Raw genomic sequence first — 13,023 nt, forward strand, 5'->3', positions numbered from 1 at the left:
GTGTTAAGTGTTAAAACTTAAAGCAGTTAAAAACACTTCAGCTGGGAATATGAGGCCTGTTTGTTTTATTAAGCTTTTAATGTATAACATATATTCAGAAAAGTGCAAAAAATCAAACATGTTTGCATAACCAGCACCTGATCATAGGTATTCATATTCATGTTTAACTTAGTAGACTCTGCCAGTTTTACAAAATGTGTATACCAGTTAACTCTTCAAGAAGCACATTAGAATTCTCTCCATATCCTTACCGTACTTGAAATTGTCTGTTTTTCATTTTAGTTACCCTCCTGCCCAATAAATATATAAGACTTTTCAACATCATTTTTAAAGTTCTTCATTTCCTGTTAGTTGATTCCTTACCTATGTCAAAATAGTTGACTATGTATGTATGTATGGGTACCTCTCTAGTTGATCTGTTTATCTGTTCTTAGGCCAGTATCAAACCTTGGTGAATGTAAGACTTACTCTAAAGCTAGAGTAATCAGGTAGAGCAAGTCGTCTTCAGTTTTGCTCTCTTGTAACACAGGCTATTCTGTATCATTTGCAGTCCCATAAAAACTTTGTAATCAGGGGGGAGGGTACAGCTCAAGTGGTTGAGTGCATGCTTAGCATGCATTAGGTCCTGGGTTCAATCCCCAGTACCGCTTCTAAAATAAATAAACAAACCTAATTACCTCCCTCCCCACTCAAAATTTAAATAAATAAATAAATAACTTTATCATCAGCTTCACTTCTAAAAGCTTGCTGGGATTTACATTGAGATTGCATTGAATCTATAGATGAGTTTGGAGAGTACAGACATCTTAATACTGTTGAGCCTTTAAATCCATAAATACATATTTCCTTTTAGTTAGATCTAGATCTTTTATTTTACCCTGCAATCCTTTTGTAGTTTTCAGCATACAGGTTTTGAATGTTTTTCCTTAGATTTATTCCTGAATATTGATGTTTTTGTGAAACTGTAAAAGACATTTTTTTAAGTTTTCATTTCTTATTTGTTGGTGGTATATAGAAATAAAGTTGATTTTTGTATGTTGGCCTTGTATCCAGCTACCTTGCTAAATCTTTTTTTTCCCTGAGAGTTTATATGTATATTTTAGGGGAGGGGGCGTATTCTGTAGACACAGTCATTTCATCTGTGTGTAATAATAGGTTTTTTTGTTTTCTTGCCTATCACACTGGCCAGTAACTCCAGAACAGTGTGAAATAGAAGATAGTGATAATGGCATACTCATCTCATTAATGAGCTTGAGGAAAGCTTTCAGTAATTCATCATTAAGTATAATGTTTTTGCAAATATCTAGTTTTGTTTTGCAGATACCATTATCTGATTAAGGAAATGCCCTTCTATTCATAATCTGCTGATAGTTTAATGGATATTGAATTTTACTGAATGCTTTTTTTTGCAGTCAAGATCATGTAATTTTTTTTTCTGTTTATGTTATGAATCCATTAATTTTCAAATGCTTAAACTGCCGTTGTGTTCACTCCTGGACCATTTCATTGTGATACAGCACTGATTTCTTTTTGTACTCTTTAGGATTTTTGTAAAATTTTCATGTAAGGTTTTAGTATCAAGGTTAGTCTCATTGAAATGCTAGCCTCATTGAAAGAGGTGGAAAATAGTCTTTTTCTATTTTCTTAAGATCTTGAATAATGCTAAATTTTCTTTAAATATTTTATAGATTTGCCAGTGAAGCCATCTAGGCCTTGAAATTTCTTTAGGTGAAGGGTTTTAACAACATATTTAATAACTTCTTTATTAAGGACTATTTAGATTTTCTTTTTTTGTTTGGGTTTTGGTAAGTTATATTTTTTAAAGTAATTTGTGTACTTTGTCTAAATTGTCAAATTTATTAGCATGAAGTTGTATAATAGTCTCTTAATTTAACTTTCACATCTGTGGGATCTGTAGTGAAGGTCCTTTTTCATTCCTAATACTGGTATTGTGTTTTCTCCATCAGTCTTGGTAGGGTTAATCAGTTTTATTAATCTTTTCCAAGAACCAATTTGCTAGCTTTGATTTCCATCCCCTGTTCTTGAAAAAAATTTTAATTGATTTCTGCTCTTTTTTCTTGTACTTATTTTGGTTTTCATTAGCTGTGTTTTTTGCAGTTTCTGAAGATAAAAGCTTATATCACTGGTTTTTTTTTGTTTGTTTGTTTTTGTCTGGCCTCTTCTAGCACATAGATCTAAGATTATAAATTTCAGATACCTAGCTTTTCATGATTCCCAAATATAAACATTTTGATAAATCACTTGTGATATTGTTAGTGTTAATTAAAGCCTGCATACATTTGAAATATGCTTTTGCCATTTTTTAAACTTAAGTTAAATTCATAGTAGTAAAAATGTTATTCCCATTTTCTTACTTAGTGTGAAAATAGCCAATGTTTTTCTTGTTTTTAAAAAATAGGGCACTTTGAGAGTGCTGCTGGTTCTTTTGCATGATTTCCCTGAGTTCCTTTGTGATTATCATTATGGATTCTGTGATGTGATTCCACCTAATTGTATCCAGCTAAGAAATCTGATCCTGAGTGCCTTCCCAAGAAACATGAGGCTCCCAGACCCATTCACTCCTAATCTGAAGGTAAAGTTCCAAACAGTTCAAGGAAAAGAAAATTACATCTTAATGTTTTAGTCCTTTTTCTGATGTGGGCTACCTACTCTCCCTAGCATACACACCTATAAGTTATTTGTTAGTTAAGGGCTCTTTGGAGGAAGCAGTCATGGTATTAAGCCTGATATAGTAGAGAAAGTATGATACTAGTGCTGAATATTGGTTCACGGTATTTGTCTAGTTGCTGTTTTCAATTTTGGTATTAAATTTAGCTCTACTTATAGAACCTCAACCTAGGTGTTGGGCCAGTCATTTGCTGGGTGGCCCCAGTGGCACAGTATTGCAGAATAGACATTTGTAATGCCATAATTCACAGGTGTTTTGGATGTGTGTACTTGTGTTTTGTTAAAATTGTTGAAGTAAAGGAGAGAAGGGACTGTTTAAAATCATACCACGATGACATAGCTACTATAATTTTGATGTATGTTTTACTTTTTTTTTTTTTTTTTAAGAGTAGCAAGTATGTTATTGTCTTACTCTGTTGCTGCATCTTTTCAAAGATTAGGGCTCTTGGTAAGTGAGGAAATCTCATTCTGTACCCTTATTTTAAATTGAAGTCCAGGAAAAAAAGCAATTAGTGGTGTAAACTAGACTTTTCCACAAAAGGGTACCTATCCTGCCTTACTTTGTGAGAAGTACTATAGTGTAGAATGAGAGCCTACTATCATTTTGTATATACTCTTCTAATTAAAGATTAGTAAAAACTGGTATCTCTACTCTTCAAGATATTTATAACATGTATAGTTGTAGAAGAACAATCTTTCCACTTTCTGGCATAGATAAAATTTGCTGTTAAATTCTACAAATGCTTCTGGTTGTGATTCTTTTATTTGTCTGTGGCAGGTGGATATGTTGAGTGAAATTAATATCGCACCCCGGATTCTAACCAATTTTACTGGAGTGATGCCACCTCAGTTCAAAAAGGATTTGGATTCCTATCTTAAAACTCGATCACCTGTCACTTTTCTGTCTGATTTGCGCAGCAACCTACAGGTTACTCAGTTTGACTTAAATTCTTGTCTGTGTCTTTCATAGAAAGCACTTTGTGTGCACAGCCCTGTCTGTGGCCTTTTTGAAGTTAGTCTTTTCAACCTGATTTAAAAGTTTTAAAACATTGTCATTTCTAATGGTTGGATGAAATTAACTGGATTATACATTTTGCTAGTTCATTTTACTAGTGACACAAAGCTATAGCCTTGGAAGAAGCAACCAGAAAATGAACTGATTTTCTGTAAGAATAGACTGCTGACTATCATTCTCATTCTCTAAGACTCTTCTAAATAAATGGGTTCCAGTTCAATTTGCTGTATAGAATATGATTGGAGGTTATATTATCTTTCCAGTCTTCCCACACCAAGAAACCACATCTTTTTTCCCCTCTCCATATCTTTTTTATAATTGGTCTCAAACTTTATTTTTGTGCTGGTAACTATTAAAGCTTTGGCTTCTCAAGGGAAATCATGTTTCTGTTGTTGACACAACCAACCTTAGGCGGTGTATGTGTTGAATAGCCTCATACATTCCAGCGGATTTCTAAAATTTAAGTCACAATACTGGGAGCAGTTCAGCGTTTCTCTGAAAGACATAAAGAGGGTTCTTTGAAATACTGATGCCTGAATCCATCCTTTGTGAGAATAAGTCAGGAGTTTCTGTTTTGTTCATTTAGGTATCCAATGAGCCTGGCAATCGCTACAACCTCCAGCTCATTAATGCACTGGTGCTCTACGTAGGGACTCAGGCCATTGCACACATCCACAACAAGGGCAGCACACCTTCTATGAGCACGATCACCCACTCGGCTCACATGGACATCTTCCAGAACCTGGCTGTGGACTTGGACACTGAAGGTGAGTGAAGCCTGCCAATTCTCAGGGTGAAGCTCTCTATACTTTTTGTCACAATCTGGTCCTAAAAATACTTTGAACCACAAGAGAGAATATTCGGTCAATATGGTTATGGTCCTGGCTGGTTATTTTATCTTTAGTTGCATATAGTATCTGCTTAATGCAGAAAACACAGAATAGCATAAAGGAAAGGACTCATCCGTAATCCTTACTACGTTAGTTAATATTTCAGTGTGAGTGAGTGGAGTGGGTTTTTTAGTGTGAAAATAACATTTTCTTTTCACTAGGCTCGTTTTCAAAATAGGCTCATGTTAACTTGTTTTGTTAGCCTGCCTTTTATTCCTGCATTTATCAGTGCCTCTTTGCCAGGCAATATGTTAAATATTAGGTGTATAAAGATTAATGAATAGGACTTTCCCTCCATTTTCTGCAAAAAGTTCACAGTATAACTCGTATTACAGGCCGCACCTTGCCTGGTTGAGCTCCAGCTTCTGGTACTCTGTATTCGTTCTGACACAACAGAGACTGTAGCAGGTGGTGACCAGCTGTACAGCCCTCATTTTAACATACACATACTTTAGAAGGATGCCTACTTTTAACTTTGCTGTGGACTCTTGAGAGGCTGGTTTTGAGTTATATACATGTATTAACTTGACTATTTGTAGGAAAGGGTTTGAGATAGCTTAAAATCAAGATTCAACACAATTAAATACCATTACGTCCAGAGCCCACCAAAAAGTGGGGGGTATGTATAGCCTTTAAGGGGATGTAAAAACTCACTGTGATAGCCTTATAAACCTGAGTAATATCAAGCACAGGCAGACAGCCAAATCCAATTAAGATAATATTTATTCCAATATACTTTAAACTAGCATTTCTCAAAGTATAGTCTGGAAACACTTAGGGAATATTCCCCAACACCCTTATACAGGGGCTGTGAGATCAAAACTATTTTCATAATAATACATTTGCTTTTTTCTCCACACTCACTTGTCACAAGTGTACGGTGGAGGTGTCCAGAGGCTACATGAAGTACCATATTGGAATAGATTGAACACAAGGGCAGAAATAAGAATCCTGCAGAATATAAAAGTGACATTCTTTACTATTTTGGGGGGAGAAATACTTTTTTATTAACATGTTATATTAACATACAGTAGTTCTCTTATTTTTAAATAGACTATTTTTTTTAACTAAAAAGTTTTTAATGTGTAAATAGTAACGTAAAACCCATAGAAATGAAAATTCTTTGGGGACCTGAGAACCATAGGTTGAAACCAAAGGATAATTTGAGAGCCTATATCAGAAATCCAAACTCTATTCAGAAAGATTTGTCATCTCATGTTGGCCTTTCAGAGCAAATTCTTACTAAGCTGAGTTTTCTTAATTTCCAGGTCGGTATCTCTTCTTGAATGCAATTGCAAATCAGCTGCGGTACCCAAATAGCCACACTCACTACTTCAGCTGCACCATGCTGTACCTGTTTGCAGAGGCCAACACTGAAGCTATCCAAGAACAGATCACAAGGTAAGAGAGGAGTCATATTTTTCAGTGGCTTCTAAATGGAGCCTCTTCCCCTTTATTATTAATTCTGAGTGTTTTCTCTGTGCATTCAGTGTTCACTGAGCATCTTTTATGTGTTAAATAGTTGTGAATGAAATGGACATGGTTCCTGCCCTTCTAATAATTAGTCTAATGGGCACAAAAAAATCACAGGTAGAGACCCATTAATCGTGGCTGAAACAAAAACTAGTTTTCAACAAAAGGCCACCAGCATTTTGATAGGTTAGGAGTTTTCCTCCCAGGTGGTTGTGTCAGCATTTTTATTCAGAGTCCTGAATCACACAGGCCTTTTAAAAGGCCATTACCTCTAGGTTGAAAGGCTTTAAGCAGGATAAATAACAGGATCATACTTGTGTTTTCCTAACTGTTGCAGATTATTTGGACTGTGTACAGCATTGGAGGTCCAGAAATGGGTACATTCTAGTGAGATGTATACACAAACTTTAAAAACTGGACCAGAGTTCGTAAACTTACCCCTTCACCTCATAGTAGTTTCTGGGTATTAGATACAACATTCCTTAGGTGTATATGCCAAAAATTAACTAGCATTTTATTATTAGATGTTTAGATGATAGTCCCATTTTGTGACTATATATAAAGATGTAGTGAACGTCCTTGTCCTTAAATCTTTATTTTTGTGTTTCATTATGTCCTTAGGGTGAATTTAGAAGTATAGTTGGGGTAGGTCAAAGGATGTGAATATTTAAGCCAGTATTAACTGCCATTCAGAAGAATTGTCCCACCTAGTTATCACATATACTAATAGTATTAGAATTCTTGTTTCCTTTTTGAGGTAGATTTATTTAGAGGAAAACATACTCCATAGACAGAGTGCAGGCCATTTTAGAAGGCAAGAGAAAGGCCATGAGGTGTAGGAGGTTGGGTGCTTAAAGTAGAAGTTGACACACTCCACAGAGTGCAGGCTGTCTCACTCAGAAGGGAGGGCGGCCTCCTATTTACTTGTATTGATTGTGTATTCTTTAAGTGATTACCTTCTGTGTGCCATGTAATCTGACACTATTATCCTTTATCTTAGTCTTCTAGGCTCAGTAATGGGAAGAGGTGGGATTCAAACCCATGTTATGTAATTCTAGGATCTACTTGCTATTATATAAAAGATACTGATCCACCTACCTTTTGTAAAGCTAACAACTTTGTGTGTAGGGAGAAGAGTTAGAAAAAAAGATAATGAAAAAGTAGTCATGAATTTGTATCTCTCTGCATTAACTAATTTTTCTCCTCCCCTTGTCCAGGGTCCTTTTGGAACGGTTGATTGTAAATAGGCCACATCCTTGGGGTCTTCTTATTACCTTCATTGAGTTGATTAAAAATCCAGCATTTAAGTTCTGGAACCATGAGTTTGTACACTGTGCCCCAGAAATTGAAAAGTGAGTTGAAAGTACTGTTTTTAATTGTTTTAAGAATGAGAAAGGAGAATGAAAATTATTTGATAGCCCTAGCTTGGGTGGGTAATTAAGAAGGCAATTAAGTAGCCAAAATTAGTAAGACGCAGGGTTTGCTCAGGCCTGAACTTTGCTCACAGACTTGTAACTGTCTCCATTCTTCAGGTTATTCCAGTCGGTCGCACAGTGCTGCATGGGACAGAAGCAGGCTCAGCAAGTAATGGAAGGGACAGGTGCCAGTTAGGTGGAATCGCATCTCTGTTGTAAATGTGTCAGCCTGGAGGTCCCACTGTACGAGGTTCATAAACTGGCTGAAGATCCTTTCAGCTCTTCCTGACTTTTCCGGCCCTTTGGTTCTCGGTGTCTGCCCCAATTACTGTTTGGGTCAGCTTCCTGTCTATGTGGCCACGTTCCAAAGTTTAAATGCATTTTTTTGACTCTTGGCCAAAATTTAGAAGATGCTGTGAATATCATTTTCAACTTGTGTAAATACATGAAAGAGAAAACCTTTGTCTGGAACTTCTTGGGTTTGTGCAAAATGTGTCCAAGGCAAGTAGGTAAACCGGTACCTGCCCGGCTTATAATTGAAGAGGCTGCTGTTGACATCCATGCACATGTCTGGGGGGCATAGCTCCATGTCTTCTGACATTCCTGGTGTCCCGAAGAATAGCAAGAAAGCCATGTAACTTTTTTTTTTTTTTTTTATGTGGATGGGGACCTTGAATATCACCAAGTTGTTTAAAATGTGGATGTGTAGAATTTGGTATGCCAGAGACCATGCAGAGAGATCACAGTTGCGATCTCATGTGTTTCTTCTGTTTTGCCTCTTCCCGAACTCTAAAGCTGGCTCCTGGAAGAGCATCATTTTCTCATTTCTGCTGGAGAAATACCCCGGTGGGCCCTGTGAGACACCTCTTTTTATAAAGGGAAGCCAGACCAGGCCTCAAAGCCCCCCACCCCCACCCCCACCCCTGTCTAACTTGTAAACTGTGGGGAAAGGAACCAAATACTTTGACTTGCCCTCACCCATTAGCCCAATGAACAGCCATACAGGCTAAGTTGAACAGCAACAAAAAAGTCAAAAGGACCAATACAGCCCCTTTTGTAAGGATTTTGGATGTTTTGTAAATGTATTGGTCCATGTGTTGTATTTTATAGCCTTTCTAGTTCCTGGGCTTTAGCTTCCCTACTTCTTGTATGTGTATGCATACTGTAGTCGAACATTAAAGTCATGACACACGTGTGCGTCCACTGTGCCTTTCTCAGGAGCAGCCAGTGCTGGTGGTGAGGAGGAACGTGGACAGGCCCAGCCCACCCCCTGGGGCCACTGGGAGATACCAGCTTCTGCTCCCAATCTGGCATGTTGGAACAAGGAAGTGATTTTTGTGTAGTGTTTTTCTTTTTCCTTTCCAACAGTGAAACATTGTTGGAGTAAGTTTCTATGGTTAAACAACTTCAAGGTGCCCATTTAAAAATATTCTTTACCTTCATGAGTGTTTTGATACAATTTTTAAAAATAGGTACATATTTAAAACATATCCCATTTATATACCTTACCCTTGTCAAGACTCAAATTTTATGACCAGAGAGGACAAAAAGTTTCAAGATTAAATAAAAATCTTCCATGAGGGCTTGAGTGTCATTGGTGTCTTAAGGGTGAGTTGTGCCATCCAGGCTAAGGAATTAAAACAATTGTTCTGAGTCCCAGTGACATAGCTTATTAAATCCTCTAAAAGGAAACAGTTGTTTAAGAAACAAAGGGAAAGTGACTTGCTCAAAATAGACCTGTATTTGAACCAGGTCAACTTTCAGTCCATGTTACTAACTGCTAGACTACAACAAAACCTATCACTACCACATTCTGCTAACTTTGGTTCAAACCGAGAATAAAAGCTATAAAATTTATTAGTCTTAGTAACAGTAAGCAGTGATTCCCAAGTCTACCGCTTCTGATCCTTAAGCATGTCACGCCTACCTCAGAGTTCATCCTAGACAACTTTGCTACTTTTCCTTGTAATATGAAAAGCAAAGCAAAAGGTCCGAATTTTCCTTCTTTTCAAGCATCGGTGAGTATCAACTTAGAATGAAGTTTTCCTGGACGCTCCTGCAGGCAACAGAGAACCTGCTAACTTGTCAGTTCCAACAACTGGTGTAAGATCATCTTCTGACCGTAACGAACCTGTAAGGCTTGCTGTTCCCTCCAGCTAAGTTTGGCGTAGACCTCCTTATTACTCAGTAAATCTTGTTCAGTTTTTAAGTCTGTGGCATAGGTTTGCAGGGTCAACAAGACACTGTCCCGAAGAAGCTGTCTCCATGATGCTTTGAGTTTGGGGATATTTGTGATTGTCAGGCTGTCCTCTTCCCTTTTATCATCTCCCCATCCATCCTGGTCTTTAAACTCTCTGAACTCCTCAGCAGGCATGCACAGTACCTAGAAGCAAACATGGGGCCCTTTAATTAGGATCTACTACTTGCGTATTTCTGAAATTTAGAGAAGCCAGTCTATCCTGGCCACGTTTAAGTGTTCTCACCCTCCATCCCACCTTTCCTTTCATCTAGTTCTAAATAACTTGAGCTATTTTGAGCATTAAATGGCATGCTCAGCCCTTTACCTTGAGTGTGGTGGTCAGTTCCTCTTCAGTCAGCACCTCCTCCCTCCCAATCACGAAGGCTCCCTCTTCCCCTACCATCTCCAGTTTGCATAAGAAATCCCAGCGTTCATACAGTAGGAGTCTCTCAGCTTCAACTTTTGTTCCTGTAGATAGAAAAGTACTCACATGAGGGTCTCAGTATACCCAAGAGCTCATTTCTCCTGAGTCTTCTACCTAGTCTACAAAAAAAGAGGCAATTGCTACTTGGCAGAGCACCTGGGGCAGGGATGGAGACACACACACCAACATCTGAAGTGTACTGAGACACTCACCCTGTAATGCTGCTTCACGAACTGTCACCATCTGAATGTCAGCTGTGTCATCCGTGTTGTCAGGATATGGTTCAACAAAACCGTACATGTGAATCAGTTGCCAATTAGCCATTTGCCCATAAGTGTTGAAAATCTCATGGCCTTTAGGAATGGGCTGAGTGGCCACCATCCGAAGACAGTTCTGGGGTGGAAGGGAGAAGCTGGGGCCAGGCCCTTTCCAGGCCATCCCCATGAACATTACTTCCCTCCTAGGAGGAGCCTCCAGCAGGTACAGTTCAGTGATGAGACTGATGCTATACCTATCAACATTCTACCTTTAGCTCCTGTTAAAATCCTGCACTGTAAAATGAAAGGGGTGAGACTTGCAAAGGCTAAAGGTCAGCCCAGTGTTTTAGTAGGTGAAACTAGCTCAGTCATCTCCAGCATTTTAAAAGTTGCTAGCTTTTAAAATGAACAAATAAACCTAGATCAAAGTAGGAACAGCAAATAGGGACATGGATTTTAAAATAACAGCCATTTCATAATTTTTAATTCCATAAATAACTGCAACTTTCCTCTTAATAAAGAGAATTAATATAAATACAATCCTAGTATCATCTTAAACCTTTGACCTAACCAACATCCCCTCTCCTGAAAAGTGTTGACACTATGGCTGTCAGACTGCTGTCCACAAGGCCCCAACAATCTTGGTTCACTGGCACTGCACAGAGCAACCAACCTGTAGCATCAAATAAATGATACGCGGTTGACCAGAGGATTAACCCCAACTTTTTTTGGGGTGGGGGGAGCAGCTTTGAAATGTTTTGTGTTCAGACGATTTCAATGAAACATGCAAAGTACAGAGAGGAAAAGCTCACTTCACCTACTCATTTTTAGTATAAGGAGAATGGAGCCTATTTAGCTCAACTGCCAGGCCAGCATTAAGTGACACTGGTTTGAATCAAATGCCCAATCATCAATGCCCCTAAGAACAAGAATGGGAGGGATCCACTCACTGGAGAGTATTCTAGATTGGCATTGTGATTGGCTAAGTGGTTTAGTATGTCTGCAGCAGGCACCATCAAAGGGGAGTTTGGCTCCTTTTCATCCTCCTCTTCCTCCAGTGGTTCCTGAAAGCTGCCACAGAGAGAAGTTTGCTAAAGCCCAATATAGGGTGAGACGGGGTGGGGTTCACTGTTCTTTCCCCTCTCGTCCCTCAATAGAGCTCTAAAGAAAAGGGTCCTTTTAAAGGCTCTGCTCACTGACCTGTAGGCCATCACAAGGGCCACAAGCTGGTGGTAGAGTTCCAGAGAGCGAACCCTGGGGCTGAACAGATCGGGGTGGGCTTCCATGAAAGGCAGCACGATGGAATAATACTCGCTGCGGATGCTGGCCAAATCTTTCTCCACGGCCTCAGGTACGCCTGTGCCCTGCAGCAATCGCCGGCGCTCCTCCTCTGGCCTGCAGTGACACCCCCACCCAGGTTCTACCGAGACTTGCGTTTGGGACCCCTGGCCCAGAGGCGGGTCGGTTCGAGCCAGGCTACCGTGCTGGCGCTTCCCAGCCCCTCCCGGCTCTCACCAGAACATGGGGTGCTCCAAGCGGCCCAGCTCGGGCCAGAGCGCAAAGTAGGGGCTCCAGGGCGAGGCCGGAGCCTGCAGCTCGTGGAGCAGTGCCAGCAGCAGTGGCACCCAGCCCGACTGGCTCTGCAGCGCACCTCGCTCTGAGGGAGACACAGAGGTTAGGGCCCTGCCGACCCCGCGGGGCCCGCCTCAGTGTCCCACCCCCTCGGGCGTGCCCACCTCGCTCTAGCAGGCCGCTGATTGAGCAGGTGTGCTGGGACAGGACCGCGGCCCGCGGCACCGCGAACAGCAGCTCCCCGGGCTGCACGCTCTCCCGGGCCACCATGCCGTAGCCGGCCACCGTGCCCTGCTGGCTCACCGCCACCTAAGCACAGGGAGCTGCGGGTCACAGATGACCCGCGCCCCCGTCCCCGCCGCGCCCGTCTCCACCCTGCCCCTCACTCACCTTGGGACTCAGCTCCAGCCCCACCCGCCGGCACCAGCTCAGGAAGCCGGCCACCGGGGCCGGGTCTTCGCAGCCCACAGGCCCGGCCTCCTGGGGTAAGCAAGCGCAGTGGCGAGGCCCCGCCCAGGGGAGCTCTCTGGGGGCGGAGAAGACTGCGGCGCGCGCGCGGAGAAGGGGCCCGGGTTGGGGGAGGGGAGGCGGGGAGCTGCAAAAGGCCCGCGGGAGGGCGCGGAGCAGGCGCGTGGGACGGCACTGCGGGCTGAGGGGCTGCGAGGCGCCGTGGAGAGGGGTAGGCCCGCGCCTCCCCCGCGACTTACCCGCCGGCGCTTCGCCTGGGTCGCCATTGTCCGAGGGCGCTTGGCCCCACGGGTCAGTAGACCCGCGCGGGCGCTTCCGGCATCCAGGGGCTGGACTCTCGGGGGCCGGGCCTATGTCCCCGCCCCGGGACCACGTGACGTTCGTTTCAGCTTCCATGCGGAAGACGAGTTAGGGGTTGCACCTGCTCACGTCATTCTTGCTGAGACCATCCTGAGGCTAGGTGTCCCCAGTTGAGTTTAGAAAACGTGCGGTCGAGTGCAGAAAGACTTGTCCCCTTACCGCCTTGAGCCTGGTCTGAGGCAGGCACAACCCTCCTCAACTTTGGTCTCCGACAGCTGAGAC

General features: G+C 41.6%; 2 protein-coding genes across 7 annotated transcripts in view; one reads left to right on the plus strand and one right to left on the minus strand.

The window, feature by feature from the left end:
• CNOT1 (CCR4-NOT transcription complex subunit 1) overlaps positions 1-7,952 on the plus strand; it is a 95,008-nt gene extending 87,056 nt beyond the window's left edge. For all 6 annotated transcript variants that reach the window (XM_010967251.3, XM_010967253.3, XM_010967252.3 and 3 more), the window contains exons 44-49: positions 2,420-2,593; positions 3,467-3,616; positions 4,290-4,470; positions 5,862-5,994; positions 7,284-7,418; positions 7,599-7,952. In XM_010967251.3, coding sequence (XP_010965553.1) covers positions 2,420-2,593; positions 3,467-3,616; positions 4,290-4,470; positions 5,862-5,994; positions 7,284-7,418; positions 7,599-7,677 — 852 coding nt within the window. In that variant the 3' untranslated portion in view covers positions 7,678-7,952. The remainder of the gene's footprint in view (positions 1-2,419; positions 2,594-3,466; positions 3,617-4,289; positions 4,471-5,861; positions 5,995-7,283; positions 7,419-7,598) is intronic.
• Positions 7,953-9,320: 1,368 nt separating this feature from the next.
• Positions 9,321-12,806, minus strand: SETD6 (SET domain containing 6, protein lysine methyltransferase). The gene is made up of 9 exons (XM_045504529.2): positions 12,681-12,806; positions 12,364-12,453; positions 12,138-12,282; positions 11,917-12,058; positions 11,602-11,796; positions 11,352-11,472; positions 10,357-10,537; positions 10,046-10,188; positions 9,321-9,864 (listed from the first exon to the last, which is right to left on the minus strand). The coding sequence occupies exons 1-9, from the start codon at positions 12,705-12,707 to the stop codon at positions 9,559-9,561; spliced, it is 1,350 nt and encodes a 449-aa protein (XP_045360485.2). The 5' UTR covers positions 12,708-12,806; the 3' UTR covers positions 9,321-9,558.
• Between the last annotated feature and the right edge of the window lie 217 nt (positions 12,807-13,023).

The sequence above is a fragment of the Camelus bactrianus genome, chromosome 9 (assembly GCF_048773025.1).
Source record: "Camelus bactrianus isolate YW-2024 breed Bactrian camel chromosome 9, ASM4877302v1, whole genome shotgun sequence".
Lineage (NCBI taxonomy): Eukaryota > Metazoa > Chordata > Mammalia > Artiodactyla > Camelidae > Camelus > Camelus bactrianus.